General features: G+C 44.0%; 5 protein-coding genes across 5 annotated transcripts; 4 read left to right on the top strand and 1 right to left on the bottom strand.

Moving 5' to 3' along the window:
- LOC101608378 (putative vomeronasal receptor-like protein 4) lies at nt 1–903 on the top strand. Its single transcript, XM_012951759.2, has one exon. It carries the CDS (start codon nt 1–3, stop codon nt 901–903), a length of 903 nt encoding a protein of 300 aa, XP_012807213.2.
- An 8440-nt stretch (nt 904–9343) lies between these two features.
- On the top strand, nt 9344–10243 carry LOC105944941 (putative vomeronasal receptor-like protein 4). The gene has a single exon (XM_012951782.2). It carries the CDS (start codon nt 9350–9352, stop codon nt 10241–10243), a length of 894 nt encoding a protein of 297 aa, XP_012807236.2. The 5' UTR covers nt 9344–9349.
- Nucleotides 10244–13370: 3127 nt separating this feature from the next.
- LOC101617980 (histone H2B type 1-H) lies at nt 13371–13779 on the bottom strand. The gene has a single exon (XM_012951785.2). The coding sequence runs from the start codon at nt 13777–13779 to the stop codon at nt 13399–13401; it is 381 nt and encodes a 126-aa protein (XP_012807239.1). The 3' UTR covers nt 13371–13398.
- A 281-nt stretch (nt 13780–14060) lies between these two features.
- Nucleotides 14061–14509, top strand: LOC123454106 (histone H2A type 1). The gene has a single exon (XM_045132234.1). It carries the CDS (start codon nt 14064–14066, stop codon nt 14454–14456), a length of 393 nt encoding a protein of 130 aa, XP_044988169.1. The 5' UTR covers nt 14061–14063; the 3' UTR covers nt 14457–14509.
- A 3756-nt stretch (nt 14510–18265) lies between these two features.
- On the top strand, nt 18266–18605 carry LOC101616588 (histone H4). The gene has a single exon (XM_004670831.2). It carries the CDS (start codon nt 18266–18268, stop codon nt 18575–18577), a length of 312 nt encoding a protein of 103 aa, XP_004670888.2. The 3' UTR covers nt 18578–18605.
- The last annotated feature ends 896 nt before the right edge of the window (nt 18606–19501 follow it).

The following is a 19501-nucleotide window of genomic DNA, read 5'->3' as shown; positions in this document are numbered from 1 at the left end:
ATGCTTTCCAACAACCTCATCCGGACAGTAATCTTTCTTTCTTTTAATGGGCCTGGAATTGTAGGGAATATCCTGATATTTGTGAGACATGTCTATACTTTCATCATGGGAACTGAGAAAAAACCCATAGACCTCATCATCATTCATATGGCATTTTCAAATATCCTTTTTATTTACAGCACAGGTATCAGGCTTATAGCCACAGCTTTTTATTTCAGAAACTTCCTAGGTGAGGCTGCTTGTAAAATTTTAATTTTCCTGGCAAGGGTGGCTCGAGGCCTCTCCATCTGCACCACCTGTCTCCTCAGCATGGTCCAGGCTGTCACTGTCAATCCCAGGATGACCCTGTGGAGAAAACTCAAACCACAGACTGCAGGGCAGGTTCTTCTCTATCTCCTCTTCTTCTGGATCTTTAATTTTCTGGTAAGCTCCAACCTGCTGTGTTATATCACAACAGTCAGTAGTGTGAACAGATCTGGAGCTGGAATTTATACTGGGTATTGCTATATGCTACCATCTAGGCAAACAGTGAAGTGGTTTTTCCTCGCTTTCATGATTCTTTTTGAGGTCGTCTTCCAAAGTCTCATGGGCTGGAGCAGTGTGTCCATGGCTGTCCATCTATATAAACATCACAAACGTGTCTCCTACCTTCGTAGCTCCAAGTGTGCTAACAATTCGAGCCCAGAAACCAGAGCCACACAAAGCACTCTCTTTCTCATGACCTGTTTCCTTTTCTTTTATTGGGTAGACTTCATTTTCTCCTTCTACATAGGTTCTATACTGATACATGATTCCATAATTCTAGCAATTAAAACATTTCTTAGTCTTGGTTATGCTGTCCTCAGCCCCTTTATCCTGATTGCCAGAGATTTCCATCTGGTTAACTGCTGGCACATTCAGTAAGGAATTGGCAAAACTGCTTCTTGTAATAACTTCTTTAGTAAGTATTGATCTATCATTTATTTGTGCTTTTATTCAGGCCCCCCCCCAAAAAAAAACACTTCCAGCACATACTAGCAGTGTCTTCTAAGAATGCAGGCTGGAGTTTCTGGGAAGCAAACACCAGCATATTTACTATTAGCTGGACAAATGACTATGAGTACAGTCAGTACAGGCTTAGAGTATGACCTGAATACCATGCAGGTGTGATCCTGGGTGAAAAGACAGAAGAAAAAGATGAGCATCCCAGGATGCTCTATTGTAAGCTGAGCTCAGGTCGACACAGAAAGTGTCTTGTGTCTCCCGTGTGCCATTGTCTGTCTTCCCATTATCTTGGTAACTGGCTGGGAATAGTCCATGAGAGGCTTGCCCTCAGTGTGAACAGAAGAAACTGAGGATACAAATTCCAAATATTAGCTTTTCTTATGGCTTTTTCATGGCTCCTAAATTTTAGTTAATCCTTCCCCCACCTCTCGTTTTACTCATCTTCCCACCCTCATGCCTGCTAACCCATTCCACTAACTTTTTCCCACCCGCTATTTCCCCTTTTTTTCTTTGTTTTGTTTTGCTTTCGATTTTTTTGTTGTTTTTGTTTTGTTTTTGTTTTTGGAGGTAGAGTCTTACTCTGGCCCAGGATGACCTGGAATTAACTATGTAGTCTCGGGTGGCCTTGAACTCACAGAAATTCTCCTACCTCTGCCTCCCAAGTGCTGGGATTAAAGGCGTATGCCATCTCGCCCGGCACTATTTTCTTTTTTATTATGTATTTGAGAGACAAAGAAAGAAAGAATATGGGTGGGCCAGAACCTCTTGCTGCTACAAAGGAACTCCAAATGCATGTTCCACTTGGTGCATCTCGCTTTACGAGGAACAGAACCCAGGCTGGCAGGCTTTAGAAGGAAGCACCTTTGACCACTGACCCACCTCCCCAGCTCACCCCTCCACACTGTTTGCATGTGTGTTCTACTATCTTCTCCCCTTAAGACCCTCCACTTATCCCTGTTTCAATTTCCTGCTTCTGTGAACACACGAGAAGACATGCTCACTGATGTGGAGACTCAGAGGTGGCAGGCTATTAGAGTGGAGGCATGCTATATAGATGGATTATCAACAGCAGGGCCAGGCATGTTGGTCAGAGAAGCCTCTGAGGGCCAGCCCCCCCCCACCCCAAATAATGCAGGCTATTGCTATGGCTTTTGGCTTCCCACCAAAACAGAAAGGTAAACCTCTGTTGCTGAAGACACCACACACATTGGTATAGAACATAGAGAAATCAAGATTTGTAGGCTCTGAGGCAGAACTGTTCCTCCTACTGGCTAGTTTTTGTACCATCATAAGGTGCTATGCAGGCTGTCAGCACAGAGAAGTCATTAACAATACCACCCAGCAGTGAATCCTACATTCTACAATACTGGACCCTCCAGGTAAAATGTGCCTGCTTGCGCACTAGTGGCATGAAGGTAAGTGGGGTAACCAAAAGCTCTGTGATTGGATATGAAGCCTGCTCCGTCATAGAGAACACAAGCCTGGTACTAAAAACCAGATCAAAAGCCCATGATTGGGTAGAATGTGGGCCCGACAGAAGAACCTGCTATGGCTGTGTTGCTAAGTGAATATTTTGCTAAGGGTTGTCAAGCTACCTCTGAAACATTTATATCAGCTCTGCTCTCAGCACCTGTCAGGAAAGCTTTTCTTAAATTTTATTATTATCATCATTATCATTATTTGGCAGTGGGAGGAGGTCAATGCAGAGAAACATAATTTGTCAAGTGCTGAAAGTGAGTGAGTGCTCACCCTTGAAAGACACACATGTATAATCTCCTCCAGGGCTTAGGGAACATGGCGGAAGATGGGACTGAAGGAACATGAGAATGAAGGATGGGGAGGAGCGCTGTGGAACTCTGGTGCCAGGACATGACAAGACCCATTGCACTCCTGAGCTCACACCAGATGTGGTTATGTGCACAAGCCTGCACATGGGGCCACTTGACATTCTGTTATAGATGAGGGAGCTTGGAAGGGCCAGAGGGTTAAGGTTGCAGAGAGGGGGTGTCATTCTTTCCCATGGCAGAGACACTGGCAAGTGATGAGAAAAAGGAATACAGTAGGATGAGGGGGATAAAGGAGGTTAAGGGGTGTGTGTGTGAGCACGCGCGTGTGTGTGTGTGCATAAATGTGGAGAAAAAACATAATTTTATGAAGAATCCAGCTCTAGGGACATGGCCAAAGCATTGTGCTGTAATTGTAGTTCAAAAGACATATTCTTTGTCTGTCAGAAGTAGGATTATAATAAATAAAATAGTTTTTAAAAACTGAAGGACTAGAGAGAGAGAGCTCTGCTCAGTAGTTAAAGGCACTTGCTTGCAAACCTGATGGCCCAGGTTTGATTCCCAGTAGCCACATAAAGCCAGATCCATAAAGTGGTGCATGGCATCTGGAGTGTGTTTGAAGTGGCAGGAGGCTCTGGTGCACTCATACTCACTCCCTTTCTCTGTGTCTGCTTCTGTCTGTCTGTCTGTCTCTCTCTCTCAAATCAATAAATAATATAAATTAATATTTAAAAACAAAGAAATGGGACTATTTTTATTTGTTGGGTGTTAAGGAAAGTCAATTCTGACTGAGGAACACCAAGAAAACCTGAGATGGTTTGTTTTAGGCTTTCTTTTCCAGATTATTGTAGTGTCAATTTTAATTCAGGTTTGTACAATTGTTGATTCATGTCCTTCCTGAAAAGGGACAAAAAAGGGGTTAGCCAGCAGAAAGGAGTATGTTTTTTCATAAATTATAATAAAATATTTTGTGCACACTATTTTATCAAATACATATGATTTAGCCACACATACTTGCTGCTTTATGTGGCACTTGAAAATGTGTTCTCTACCTCAACATAAAAAAGAATAACAAATTAACAGTGGTCAGTCAAAAAGCTGTAGTCACAGTGTAGTCCCAGGAATCTACATGAGCAGGTATTTCTGAAGGAGGAGGAAGTCATTGGGATGGAAGGAAAGACCTTCTACCACAAGTTTGACTTCTGAAGTCCTGTTATAGCTGAAAATTGTCTATAAAATGGCCCAAAAGGTTTCCATTTTGCCTCTCTGGATAACAGAATTTCACATCTAAAAATATAGCTTTGGTGAATGCTGGAGTCCAAGTGCCCTCAATACAAGAGGATAGTTATGCCTATCAGATAGTCACTGATAGTAACAATTTGGAATATGTCTACATTAGGCCCTGGCAATTCTAAGAAATAAACCCTATAGCTATGCTTGATTATGTAAAAAGGCATTCCATATCTAAAAGGCTGTTAAGGATGTCTCACTGTACAGTTCTAGGCTGGCCATGAACTCACAGTGATCCTCCTACCTCTGTCTCCAGAGTACTGGGATTAAAGGAATGCGCCACCACAACAGTCTCCAAAGCTTGTTTTGTTTTGTTTTAACATTTTTCTATTTATCTATTTTATTTATTTATTTGAGACAGAGAGAGATAGATAGAGTGAGGATGGGAGCATCATGGCCTCCAGCCACTGCCACCGAACTCTGGATGCATGTGCCACCATGTGCAGCTGGCTTATGTAGGTCCTGGGAAGTCAAACCTTTGGCTTTGCAGGCAAATGCCTTAACCGCTAAGCTATCTATCCAGCCACCCAAAGCTTGTTTTTAATGAATAAATTAAATATTTGACACAAAATTTCTGCAAAATATGGAAATGAATTCCTATCCCAAGAGATTTCACTACTGAGTTCTTTTAAACATATATTCAGAAAAGGTTGTACTACGCAATGTCTTTGCCCTAGTTCTGAAAAACTGGAAATGTCACAAGATAAGATTGGTTGTGAACATGCATACAATTGCAAATGAAGTGCCAGCAAATAAAATTCAATAATCTATACAAAGGATAATGTCCAAAGAAGGAACAAAGGGAGGATAAAATACTTTTTTGCACCAAAGGAAGTGACTTGCTTCCTTCTCATTATTTGTTCAGTCTTGCTGGTGTCATTAGGTTATGTGTGCCTGGATCTCAAAATCAGGAATGAAAACAATACTGATCTGAGCTAGTCATGGTGACACATGCTTTTAGTTCCCAGTACTCAAGAGGCAAAGGTAGGAGAATCACTGAAAGTTCAAGGCCACCCTGAGACTATGTGAATTCCAGGTCAGGCTGGGCTACAGCGAGACTCTACCTGAGCAAACAAAAACAAAAACAAACAAACAAGAAAGAAAGAAGGAAGGAAGGGAAAAAAAGAAAGAAAAAAGCAGAAAACACTGATCTCAAGGCTATTTTTTCACTGATGTAAGAATTTTTAGCATGTCACATGTAAGGCACACCTCTCAGTAGTGAGGATGTAGTTCTAGGACAAAATTGGTCTTTTTCTTTTCTAAACATTTTAATTTATTTATTTATTTATTTATTTATTTGAGAGAGTGAGAGAGAAAGGAGCAGATACAGAGAAAGATTGGGTGTGCTGGGGTCTCCAGCCACTGCAAACGAACTCCAGATGCATGTGCCAGCTTGTGCATCTGGCTTACGCGGTCCTGGGAATTTGAAGTGGGGTCCTTTGCTTTGCAAGCCAGTGCCTTAACCACTAAGCCACATCTCCAGTCCAGTATTGGTCTTTTAGAAGGTCCCGTTGCTGTTTAATACACACAGAATAAAACAGCTTATGAAATACCTTGCTCTTAATGTGCATAGATAGAACAAGGCAAATCTCGTCCTGCTCAAGTGCATGGTTGAGACTTGCTCAGGAAATAGAACTGCCAGAGAGAGCTGGATGCTGCTGGTAATGTAATTCTGTGCAGAGAAGGTTGTAATGGGTCACTATAGATGGAGTTAAACATTCTCCTGTGTGCCCTTGCCTCTAGGGTACACTTAATGGAGGTCATAGGCCACTACCCAAGTGAGCTTCTCCACAAAAAAAAAAGAAGTTTCAGGAATCATTACCACAGGCTTTATTGTTAAATACAGGTGTTTCCTGTTATCTGCACCATAAAGAATGGAACTACCCCTCTGTGCAATGTTCCATGACCTCTCTGTTTCTAAATATCTTTGTGATTACATAGCATAGAATGTTTCTTGACTCAGTTCTGCCTGTGTGACCTGTGTAATTAATATTTTGTGATTTTTTTTTTTGTAACAACCCCCTTGTTTAACAGTAACGTTTTGTGAGTTCATGGTTAAACTCCCATCCTGTTTTCCCAATGAACATCTTGTGGTTTTCTCCAATAAAAGCTGACTCTCCAAGCAGTTTAGGACTGCACTCAGAGATTCCCCACCTCTAGGGTATAGTCCTGATGCATCAGCCCTTACCTAGCATTCTGTGGGTTGGAGGTCTTATTTGTGTGACATCAGACCCCACAAGAAGGTCAGGAGTGACTTACTTGAAAGCTGGTCTCAGAAGCTGGACCTTGTGCTGAGCCACAGCTTTGGAACCTAGTGAAGAGAGAGCTGGAGGAGTGGGAGACTCTCAACACAGGACTTGGTTCATTGTTCGCTTTCTCACTTCTAGTAACATAATTAAACTCTAATGAATTCTGAGGTAACTTCTGGAACCAAAAAAATAATAATAATACAATAATTGTGTAGGGAGAAGAAAAGCTTTACCTCTGAGACAGAAAATCTGCAGAGGGTTTCCTGCCCCCAAACAGGGTAACAACTGTGAAGTCTTGGTGACAGTTTATGGGAGCCAAGAGCTCTACAAAACCACAAGACACTAATGTGACTCCGAAAGGCTCATCTTGCCAGAAGGACCAGCCAGAGCTTCTCTGCACTACAACCCTCATGGTGAGCAGACCTAAGAGTTCTTTGATTTCCTCCCATATGCTGTTCTAATTTCCCCTCAGGCGTAGGTTTTGTTGTTTTTCTATAATCAAATGAGACAATCTGTGAGACTTAGGACTTTGATCAGCTTGGTGTTTTCATTATTATTTCCAAGCAGAGAGAGAGGGGAAAAAAAGGGGGGGCACACCAGGGCCTCCCGCCCACACAACCAGACTCTTATGCTCTACTCAGTGCATCTGGCAATATGTGGGTACTGGGGAATTGAACCCCAGACTGCCAGGCCTTGCAACCAAGTGCCTTAACTGCTAAGTCATCTCTGCAGCCCTCAGCTTAGTTTTTTTTGTTATTGTTGTTTTTTTTTCCTTTTTTTTCGAGGTAGGGTCTCACTGTAGTTCAGGCTGACCTGAAATTCACTATAAAGTCTCAGGATGCCCTTGGACTCATGACAATCCTCCTACCTCTGCCTCCCAAGTGCTGGGATTAAAGGCGTGCGCCACCACGCCTGGCCACAGTTTAGTTTTTAAAGGTAGGCATGATATGCCAAAAAGATGCAGGTCTGCTCCAACAGGAGTCTGTAGAATGACTGGGCACCTTGGTTCCTGTGTGTGGAACTCACTGCCTCAGAAAGCTCCAGGAGGGTCTTTGCATCAAGTCACCTATTTTTTTTTTGTTGGTTTTTTTGTTTGTTTGTTTATTTGTTTGTTGATTTTTTGAGGAAGGGTCCCACTCTAGCTCAGGCCAAATAATAGTAACAATAATAACAATATTTGTTATAAAGAAAATACTACCCATATAAGTCAACTTCATTATGTCACTATCTGGATGGAACAAACTTTTTTTTTTTTTTTTTTTTTTGGTTTTTCGAGGTAGGGTCCCACTCTAGCTCAGGCTGACCAGGAATTCACGCTGTAATCTCAGGCTGCCCTTGAACTCACAGTGATCCACCTACCTCTGTCGCCCAAGTGCCGGGATTAAAGGAATGCACCACCATCCCCGGCTTGGAAGAACCTATTACTAACAATTATGATTCTAAATTATAACTGCGTTAAAAGTATTGTTGGCCAGGTTGTGAGTTAGAATTGTCTGATATACTGCATTGCAAATTTTTCTTAGTGTTAAAAAGCAGTGAGCACTGTCATACTTAGAAAGCCAGGGCTGAGATGGGCACAGTTACCTACCTGAGTGCTACACCATCTGAGTGCAAAGCATGCCCTTGAAGTAGTTTCCAATGATTCAAAAGAATCTGAGACTAATCACCCCTTCGTCACCTGACATCATGCACATCATTAAGCCAAAAGAAATGGAAGTACTGTAGTAGGCATTTCAGACAATTGTCTCAAATTGGAAACAGCTTTGGTAAGGTGAAGTAAGGATAGAAAAAGAAAAATGAAAAGTTCTAGGTGAAAATGAGAAAAACATGAGAAGGTTTGATAAGAGCACTGAGGGAGATTCCAGACATTAATTTTGGGCAGATTCAAGATCTTTCTCAAAAAAAAAAAACAAACAAAAACACAGTGGGTTTCTTAGGCCTCACCATCAAGGCAAAGTACTTCACTGCTGGGTCTCAGCTGCTAATAGTTGATCAATGACCTTCATGAGTGAGCCTCTGTCTCCAAAAGTCAGAAATATTCATGGCCAAGATGTAGGGAAGGTGCCCCAGGGGAACCCTGGGAGGCATAGGAGGGCTAAGCTCCCACTAAGTGACCTCAGGGGTCTCTAAGGGATCCTGGAACAGTTCTTTATAATTATAAATATTTGTTCAGGGCTGTACAAAATAAGGATTTCTTATATGTTATGTGCTGTCATGGAATGAGCACAGCTTATGAATTAGACATCCCCAATAATGGGTAGAAGAAACAGGTGAGATTTTATGGAGGTTTTGGATTTTTATTTGGTTTGCTTTGGTATACAAGGTCTTGCTATGTAACCTTGACTGACCTGGAACTCCCTATGTAAGCCAAACTGACCTCAAACTCACACAATTCTCCTGCCTCAGCATCAGGAATGCTGAGACTAAAGATGTGAGCCATCATATTCAACACAAATCACAACTGTGTATGCCTGTAGGTTGGGTGTACAAGAGGTTAGGTGAGCTAAGAAAGGCCCCGGATGTTGAAAGTGGCTCATGACAAAATAAAATTAAGTAGAAAATGCAAGGAGATATTCAGGTTGGGGGAACATCATAGTTTAATTCAGTACATGCTGAGATTTAAAATATATGGTATATGTAAAGATTTGAATGTATAGTTTAGTTTTACTAATGTGGAAATCAAGGGGGGAAATCAGTTTACAAGTTTCAGGTATTTTAATCTTTTTCCAGATTCTATTTAAGGCTACAGAATGTCCCACAAATACTGCCAAGAAAAGAAACTATATCCTTTGGTCAGAAACTGCTCCAGCTGGGCATGGTGGTACATGCCTTTAATTTAATCCCAGTACTTAGGAGGCTGAGATAGGAGTATTGCTGAGTTCAAGGCCAGCCTGGGCTAGACCAAGATCCTGCCTCAAGAAAAGAAAAAAAAAAAAGAAAAAGAAAATCTGCTCTATTGTGCATGTCAGATACATATTATGACTGAGACTTTCTTCAAAACCTCCTGTAAGAGCCAAAGGTTTTCAGGCCATAAAATTCAACATGGTTTGGAAAATTATCAAGATAAGTATATTCCTCCTTCTAACTGGATTTGGAACTGTGGGGAATATTTATGTTCTCATGAATTATATGTACACGTTTTTGATGGACACGGACAAGAAATCTTTACAGTTTATTCTCATCCACCTGTCTTTTGCGAATATTGCAATGCTTTTATCCAAGGCGGTGTCAACCACAGCAGCAGCTTTGGGTTTGAGAAACGTGCTAGATGAGACAGGGTGCCACATCATTGTTTATCTGAACCGGGTGGCCAGGGGCTTCTCCATCTGCACCAGCAGTCTTCTCACAGTGGTCCAGGCCATCGCCATCAGTCCCGGAGGCCCCAGGTGTGGGAAGCTCAAAATAAAGTCTGCCAGGCACATACCTCTTGTGGTGCTCTTCTTTTGGGTCCTCAATTCCTTGGTCAGCATGAACTTACTCCATCCCATTAGAAACAGAAACACAAACATATCACACAGTAAGAGTAACAATTATTGTTATTTTAAACTAGGAAATCAAGAAATAAACAATGTTTTCCTCACTCTCATGGCCCTCAGAGATGTTGTGTTTCTAGGTGTCATGGGCGGGGCCAGTGGCTACATGGTGTTGCTTCTGCACAGGCACCACCAGCATGTCCTCTACCTGCGGAACCCCAAGCTGCTCCACCAAACTCCCCCTGAGCTGAGGGCCGCTCGGAGTGTCCTCCTCCTGATGCTGTGCTTTCTGTTCTTCTACTGGACTGATTGCGTTATTTCCTTATATTTAACTTTTTCTTTGAAAAATATCTCCATAACCATGCATGTTCAAGAATTTTTAACCCTTGGTTATGCAATTATCAGCCCATTTGTGCTGATTCACAGAGATGGGCATCTGATTGAATGCTGGCACACTTGGTAAGATTTAAGAGAACATGTTTCTCTGGTTTTTCTTTTTTCAGAAAGAAAGTTTGGGAGCCTTGTATTTTTAAGAAAATTTACTAACAGTAGCTGAAATGAAAGGAGATTTTCATACAGTACACCAGCAGTCTTCCTGTAACCCAGAGATCACTGGAATGTTTTCTCCCTCTCCATCTGGCAACCATCAAAACATGGTGAGAACTTTGTACATATATGGTTCTTCTTTCACCACAGACTTCCAGTAGTAAGGAGCAGTGGGACAGCTTGTCAAAATCTGTCCAAATGCCTACAGCATTCTTCTTTTGACTCAGGAAGTCCACTTCTAAGGACCCATCCTTATATTGCATGCTCACTGAGGAAATACAGTCAGAAAAATATTGCTACTTGTAAAATATTACCTACTGGTCTGGAGAGATGGCTTAGCAGTTGAGGCATTTGCCTGCAAAACCAAGGGATCCCTGCTCGATTCTCCAGGACCCATGTAAGCCAGATGCACAAGGGGACACATGCATCTGGAGTTCCTGTACAGTGGCTGGAAGCCCTGGTGCACACATTCTTTCTCTCTCTTCCTCCTTCCTTCCCTCCCTCCCTCCCCCCCCATCATAAATAAACAAATAAGTCAGGCGTGGTGGTGCATGCCTTTAATCCCAGCACCCAGGAGGTAGAGGTAGGAGGATCATGGTGAGTTCAAGGCCACCCTGAGACTACATAGTGAATTCCAGGTCAGCCTGAGCCAGAGTGAGACCCTACCTCGAAAAAACAAATAAATAAATAAATAAATAAGATATATGTAAAATATTGACTACCAGCAAAATGGCATTTTGTTAGCTACTTGAAAATATCCAGGGGCTGGGGAGGAAGGGAGGGTATTACCATGGGATTTTTTATAATCATGGAAAATGTTAATAAAAATTGAGAAAAAAAAATTGGAAATAAAAACAAAAAAAATAAATAAATATAGCAAAATGAAATTTAAAAAGAAGACAGAAAATTAAAACCAAGCACTTTTCCATTACATTGGCACCCCCATTCATAAGCAAGGAGAATTTAAAGTGTAGCTAACTTTTCAAGTGTCCCTGTGGTTTGAAAGCTGCCTACAAATGACGTCCAAGGAAAGTATGAGTTCACGTTCAGGATAATCATCCACCAGGTGAGAGTAATTTGCTAAATTGTTGTCATGTTCAGATTCACACCTGCTTTTTTATTTTTCCTCCAACATTTAAATACACTGTTTTGGAAATCTGTTTAAAACTACATTAAAATTGTGTTAGACCACGTGATGTGTTTCTTGTAAATGTGTACGAGGTGCACACCATAACCAAATGTGGGCAAAGAATTGTTTTTTTAAATGAATAAATAAGACCTAAAAATAGAAAAGCAAAAAAGAAAATATCCAGGGGCTAAGGGTGTAGCTGAGTGGTTTTCCTAGTATGCACAATAGTATGCACAAAGTGCTAGGTTTGATCTCTAGTACCAAAAGAAAAATGTAAAAGACAAAAACATTCATATTGACAACATAATCCTATGGGTTTCCCTCTAGCCCTTATGTTTATACCCATGGATTACTGCTACTTTTACATTTGGTTGGAGAAGCTTCTCTATTCAGATTGTGATGACCACTGGGGAGACTCACAACTCACCATAGTGCTCAGAAGACATGGCAGTAGAGTGGTCAGCGCTGAGACATTCCCATCATCCTCTCCAAGACTTAGTGATCATTGTGGAAGAGACGGCAAAAAGAACGTAAAAGCCAAAAGAAAGGAAGTAGTGCTTAAAATACTGTCTTCCAGATATAAAGTGGTCTGGCATTCATGACCTCACAGTGGGTGACACTCCCTACCAGGCCTGTGTATAAAGGAGGGGGAAAAAAATAGTGACATCAAAATAGAAAAGAGGGAGCCAAGCATAGCAGGCACACTCCTTTAATCCCAGTCCTTGGGAGGCAGAGGTAGGAAGATCACTGTGAGTTCAAGGCCAGCCTAAAACTACATAGTGAATTCCAGGTCAGGCTGGGGTAGAGCGAGACCCTACCCTGAAAAAGCAAGCTTTCAACTTTTATTTCCATCATTTGCAATAATAAAAAATGTTATTACCTGTTTTAAGAGAAAGCAAATGGAGGCAAGGGACAGCCAGTGTAAATTCATTTTAACTATGTTTTCTGATTTTCAAACTATAAAATTAAATAAAACTGTCTTCATATCAAGTGGGCCCTTCATTCAGGACTCCCCACATTCAAAGGCTTAAGTTGAGACTGGCGCTCAGGCCTGTTTCCCATTCTGTGGCAGTCCCTCCCCAAACCCCTCTCCTTTGGGCAGTGTACGCACCCATTAAATCCCTTAGTGGTCATTCCTGAAGCTGGGGGCGGGTCCTAAACTGCAGTCTCACCCGTAGAATATTCCTTTTCCCTTTTGCTGCTGTGGCCACTTCTCCTGCCTGGGCTGTTAGCATGTAAGAGTCTCCCGTTCTGTCCCCTCACTACACAGACCTGCCTCGCCTGGTCTACTTATTGATTTAACAAAGAACTTCTGGTGTTTCCAGGTTTGCTGACGACTCACATCTGTAGTATCTATAGAAACCTGTATACACACCATTAGGCGGAGAGAAATTCAAGTAGATAAGACATACAGTTGTCTTATATACGAGTTGTTCTCAAATACTGGACACGAAGAGAAACTCAAAATGGTAACATTTCAGTGGAGCTATGAATTAAGTGTTTTTAAAATGGGTAGGATGGAAATCAAGGAAATGAACACTGGATGCTTTAAGTTTAAATTCATGCAAATTTTTTTATTATTCCTTAAGCCAGAACTAGAAAAGGTTACACTTACTTTATGAACCTTGCGGACGGGAGCTGGTTCGGCTTATTTGCTGGATACACCACATTCTGAAAATTCGTTTAACTTTGAAAACATTTGCCATTTAAAACATGACCGACGTGAAACGACCCAGCCAAACGGACTTGGCACCCACGCGAGTCCTGGGCTCATGACTCACCTGAACTTCCGAGAGGCGGGAGAAATGAAGGATACCAAACAAAATCCCTCGGGAGAGGACAAAACCCTTCAGACAAGAAAAAGCCTCAGCTCTCTTTGAAGATGTGGGTGGCTCTGAAAAGAGCCTTTGTGGGCGGGCGGAGGGGGCGCTGGCGCGCGGCGTCTACTTGGAGCTGGTGTACTTGGTGACGGCCTTGGTGCCCTCGGACACGGCGTGCTTGGCCAGCTCCCCGGGCAGCAGCAGGCGCACGGCCGTCTGGATCTCCCGCGACGTGATGGTCGAGCGCTTGTTGTAGTGCGCCAGGCGCGACGCCTCGCCCGCGATGCGCTCGAAGATGTCGTTCACGAACGAGTTCATGATGCCCATGGCCTTGGACGAGATGCCCGTGTCGGGGTGCACCTGCTTCAGCACCTTGTACACGTACACCGAGTAGCTCTCCTTGCGGCTGCGCTTGCGCTTCTTGCCGTCCTTCTTCTGCGCCTTCGTCACCGCCTTCTTCGAGCCCTTCTTCGGGGCCGGCGCCGACTTCGCTGGATCCGGCATGCTGAAGGTTCCGAGTGACACTAAGCGCACCGCTACGGGGTTCTCCCTTATATATGGAGCGCATTCAAATAAGGCTCCGAATCTGTCTCGGCGGATTGGCGAACCCACGCGATAGCTTTGCCCAATCGCGACGCGCGTCTGGCGAGGATGCGTTCCATTGGTCGATACGAAAGTGTCACGCCAGCCAATCGTGCGGCTCGATTTTCGCGCCCCGCGGACACCATAAAGGCGGTGCGGTTGACTGTGAATTTTATAGCTCGTCTTTTGACAAAAACTGTGCAGTCATGTCCGGACGTGGCAAACAGGGCGGCAAGGCGCGCGCCAAGGCCAAGACGCGCTCCTCTCGGGCCGGCCTGCAGTTCCCGGTGGGCCGCGTGCACCGGCTGCTCCGCAAGGGCAACTACGCCGAGCGGGTGGGCGCCGGCGCCCCGGTGTACCTGGCGGCCGTGCTCGAGTACCTGACGGCCGAGATCCTGGAGCTGGCGGGCAACGCGGCCCGCGACAACAAGAAGACGCGCATCATCCCGCGCCACCTGCAGCTGGCCATCCGCAACGACGAGGAGCTCAACAAGCTGCTGGGCAAAGTGACGATCGCGCAGGGCGGCGTGCTGCCCAACATCCAGGCCGTGCTGCTGCCCAAGAAGACCGAGAGCCACCACAAGGCCAAGGGCAAGTGAGACGCTCACCCCACCACCCACGATAAGCCAAAGGCTCTTTTCAGAGCCACCCACGGCTTCATGAAAAGATTAACACTTATTAGTGGCAATTGGACGTGTTGTCACTTTAAACCTTAAGAACAAGGAACGCAAAAGGAAACGTCTTATAAATAACATTAGGACTAATTGTATCTTTGCAGATCCATGAAACAACTAATAAACCCACTCTGCCCCTACGTTCAAGCATTGAGGTTGGTCAGTTATTGAAACAAGTTCCTACCCTTGCACGTGCAGCATGCGTTCTGCCATGCCAGTGCCCCGGCCACTGGCGGCATTCCGGTCGTGTGAGGGTTCCTATCCTCTACAGGACACCATGCCGGCGACCGCAACTTGGGAAGCATTCCTCTAGCTCCTGTAGGCCACCTGTCTTCACACCCACGGTCACCCTTCTCAAGGGCCTCACACCCACGGTCTCCCAGCTTGCCTGGGAACCAGTGGAGAATTTTGACATGTCTGACAAATTCCCAGTTGTCAAAAGTCATAATTTAACTTCAAGCACTGAATGAAGAACTCTTCCACCCACTCCCTATGCTGCAAAGTTTATGAGCAGAAGGTAGACTATGGACCTAAGGTCATAAACACCCTCTGAAAAGTTAACCTCCATTGCTTTTCAACTTACTTTACTCTGAAACTTCTTCCATCACACCTGGTTACTTTTTTTCTCTCCCTCTCAAATTTTTTAATTAAAGAGATTTGGCCAGGCATGGTAGCACATGCCTTTAATGCCAGCACTTGAGAGGCCGAGCTAGAATTGCTGTTTGAGGTCACCCTGCGACAGTGACTTCCAGGTCAGCCTGGGCTAGAGTGAGACCCTCCTAGCAAAACAAAAATAAAAGATTTAGGGCTGAAGAAATGGCTTAGCAGCTAAGGCACTTGCCTAAAAAGCCTAAGGACCCAGGCTCAATCCCCCAGGACCCACATAAGCCAGATGCACAAGGTGGTGGTGCATGCATCTGGAGTTCATTTGCAGTGGCTAGAGCCCTGCCATGTTCATTCTTTCTCTCGCTCTCCTCAAATAAATAAAATGTTTTTAAAAGATTTATTTTGAGAGAGGATATAGATAAAAAGAGTTAAAGCTCCCATGCTGAGTAGGTGGAAGGGGTCCTGAGTAGAATGCCCTCTTTTTCCTCATTTTCTCTGGCTTAGGGTGAAGTAGGACTCTATCTGGAGCCCCTAAGACTGGCCTCAAACTCGTACATCAGCCCCCTCAGTGCTGGGAATCCAGGAGTGTGCAACCACACATGTACTTTGGTCCACTTGATTTTTTTTTTTAATTTTAAAAATATTTTATTTATTGATTTATTGAAGAAAGAAAATGAGTGCACTAATGAACTCCAGGCACTTGGACCACCTTGTCACCTGGCTTATGTGGGTACTGAGGAATTGAACCTGTGTCCTTCCTTAGGCTTTGTAGGTAAGCACTTTTACTGCTAAGCCATCCTGCCAGCCCCCAAAATATATTTATTTATTTATTAGCAAGCACAGCAAGATAGGAGACAAAAAGAATGGACACTCTAGGGCATCAAACCACTGCAAATGGACTCCAAATGCATGTACCACTTCAGGCATCTGGCTTTATGTGGTCCACTTAATTTTTAAAATATTGGTATTTATTTATTGAGGGGGAACAATGGGTGCACCAGGACTTCTCGCTGATGGAAATAAACTCCAGATGCCTATACTACCGTATGCATCTGGTTTTATGTGAGTACTGGGGCATTGAACCCAGGCTGTCAGGTTTGCAAGCAAGCAACTTCAACCACTGAGCCATCTCACCAGCCCAAGGTTACTGCTGTTGCAAGCAAAAAAACCAAAAACGAATTAATATTTTTATATTTTATTTGTTCGAGGTAGAGTCTCACTCTAGCTCATGCTGACCTGGAATTCTCTATGTAGTCTCAGGGTGACCTCAAACTCATGGCGATCCTCCAACCTCTGCCTCCTGAGTTCTGGGATTAAAGATGTGCACCACCATGTCCTGTTGGTTCACTTTTTTTGTAGTCTCTTTTTCTACACAAGAATAAAATCTGACCTGGCATGGTAGCGCAAGCCTTTAATCCCAGAATTTAGGAGGCTGATGGGGGGATTGCCAGGAGTTCAAAGCCACCCTGAGCCTACAAAGTGAATTCCAGGTCAGCCTGAGCTAAAATGAGACCCTGCCTCATACAAACAAAACATAAATAAAGAGCTGGAAGGATGGATTAGTGGTTAAAGCATTTGTCTGCAAAGCCAAAGGACTCAGGCTCAATTCCCCAGGACCCATGTAAACCATGGAGTTTGTTTGAAGTGGCTGGAACCCTGGGGCGCCCATTCTCTCTGTCTTTCTCCCTCTTTCTCTCTGTCAAATAAATAAGTGAAATATTTTAAATAAATTAAAATAAAATAAAATCCGAAGCCGGGCATGGGAGCACATAACTTTAATCCCAGCACCTGGGAGGCAGAGGTATTGGAGAGCCACCCTGACTCCATTTTAACACCAAGAACCTTTTTTTTTTAATTAATTATTTATTTATTTATTTGAGAGCGACAGACACACAGAGAGAGACAGAAAGAGGGAGAGAGAATGGGCGTGCCAGGGCTTCCAGCCTCTGTAAACGAACTCCAGACGCTGCGCCCCCTTGTGCATCTGGCTAACGTGGGACCTGGGGAACCGAGCCTCGAACCGGGGTCCTTAGGCTTCACAGGCAAGCGCTTAACCGCTAAGCCATCTCTCCAGCCCCAAGAACCATTTTTGATATAATGATTAAATTAATTTTCTGTTACTCTAAGTTCCTATGTCTGAGTTGGGTACCACAAATTATTCCATGATTATTGTTCCGAGGATTGTGTACTCATAACGTTCCAGGAAGTAGTTTAACTGTAACAGCTGGTCTGCTTCTCCCCATGCTTGCTTGTCTCTGGAAATCTCGTACCCTGTGATTTCCATGGTTTTGCCATATTAAAAAAATAAAAAGCCTGAGAAGCTGACTCTGGGCTGCTCTCTACACCCCCAACTTCGGTAGACAGCAGCCGGATCGGGTCTCTTGTGCACAATTAAAAGCTTGCTTCAATTTGGCCATAATTTGTGGTTGGTGGTCTTTATTTTCGCAAATTCTGGGTTAACAGTTAAGTAGGAGGATCACTCTGAGTTCAAGATTATCCTGAGACTACATAATGAATTCCAGGTCACCCTGGCCTAGAGTAAGACCCTACCTCGAAAAACAAAATAAAACAATAATAATAAGAATAAAATCCGAATTATTACATTTTGTTAAGTAGTTACACCTATTTGAAATGTTTTAGGCATATAGGAAGTCTTGTTAGTAATGAAACAAATCTACCTCCCTTATGCAGAAAAGAATTTAGGAATATACTTGAAAAGGTCTTCAAAACTGCATTAGTGCATCCTGTATCTGTAGGGAGAGTACATGACATCCATTGCCATTTACATTACCAGAGAAACGTTACAAATAGCACTAAAGTAATTGCAACCAATGTAGACATTACAGAAATTTTTAAATGAATCTTCCATATGTTTAATTTTCCTTGTTATATGAAGAATGGGCTGGAAAAAATTAGACATAAAAGAAATTCGTTTTTGGCGGGCTTTAGATTTTAAAAAATGACAAACAGGGCTGAACGCCACTTCTGGGTTCAGGGCCCGCCTACCGCAGGGAGGAGCTTCCCGCCCTAGCGCCCCCGGCTCTCACTCCGGTCCGCTCACTGCCTATAAGAGCAGAGGCATGCGGCGCACGCTGCATTAGTTAGGCTTTTTCCTCTGTGGTTTAGACATGTCTGGTCGCGGCAAGGGCGGGAAGGGCCTGGGCAAGGGTGGCGCCAAGCGGCACCGCAAGGTCCTGCGCGACAACATCCAAGGCATCACCAAGCCCGCCATCCGGCGCCTGGCCCGCCGCGGCGGCGTCAAGCGCATCTCGGGCCTCATCTACGAGGAGACCCGCGGCGTGCTGAAGGTCTTCCTGGAGAACGTGATCCGCGACGCCGTCACGTACACGGAGCACGCCAAGCGCAAGACGGTCACGGCCATGGACGTGGTGTACGCGCTCAAGCGCCAGGGCCGCACGCTCTACGGCTTCGGCGGCTGAGGACCCCGCGCCCTCCCCCACCACCAACAAAGGCCCTTTTCAGGGCCGCCACCTTTTCAACCAGAGGAGCTGCAATGGTTATTGGAGATGAAAGAAAATGTGCTTGTCTCCCCTTCACCACCCCACCCCTATAACTCCATAATTCGGTGAGCTACAGTTAAGGTTAATTCCCGGATCTCGTGGAGTATCCCTCGTCTGTTTTCAAACCTTACCCTATGCTGCCCGTGCCCGTACTTAAATCCGGGGAGGCTTTGAATATGTTCAAGTGCAGCCCTAGGGGCAGTGAAATGTAGCAAGTGATCATAGGGGATTTAAAGGATGCATACAATTCAGCCCCTCGCTGTCCTTTCTGACTACATTACCCACCGTTAACCCTCACTCGTTAAAATAAGATCTAGAAGCTTTTAATATTTCCAGGTCTTTTTTTAAAGGCAGGGTGTCATCTTGTTCAGGCCTAAAGTGGCTTTGAATTCATGAAGATCCTCCTTTCTCTGCCTCCCAAATGCTGGGGTTAAGGGAGTGTGCCACTACACCTGGCTCTTAACTGGTTGGTTTGGTTTTGGTTTTTGAGATCGGGTCTAACTCTACCCCAGACTGACCAGGAATAAACTACTCTCAGACTCAAATGCTGGGATTAAAAGCTGCTTTTATATAAGAATCACCCACTCCTTCCACACACACCCAACACAGCTACTGACCACACACATGACTTTAATCCCAGCACTTGGGAGTAAGAGGTAGGAGGATCACCGTGAGTTCGGTGCCACCCTGAGAGTAGTCCAGGTGAGCCTGGACTACAGTAAAACCCTACCTCGGAAAACCAAAAAATAAATAACTTTTTTTTAAAAAAAAGAAAAGTTCAACATCTAAAGGTACTTGAAATTCAATCACAAACATCTAGCAAGGAATAGTGGTCCACGCCTA

This window comes from Jaculus jaculus, chromosome 13 (genome assembly GCF_020740685.1).
Source record: "Jaculus jaculus isolate mJacJac1 chromosome 13, mJacJac1.mat.Y.cur, whole genome shotgun sequence".
Lineage (NCBI taxonomy): Eukaryota > Metazoa > Chordata > Mammalia > Rodentia > Dipodidae > Jaculus > Jaculus jaculus.
Note: the sequence above shows the minus strand (reverse complement) of the source record. Positions and strands in the feature narration are given on the sequence as shown.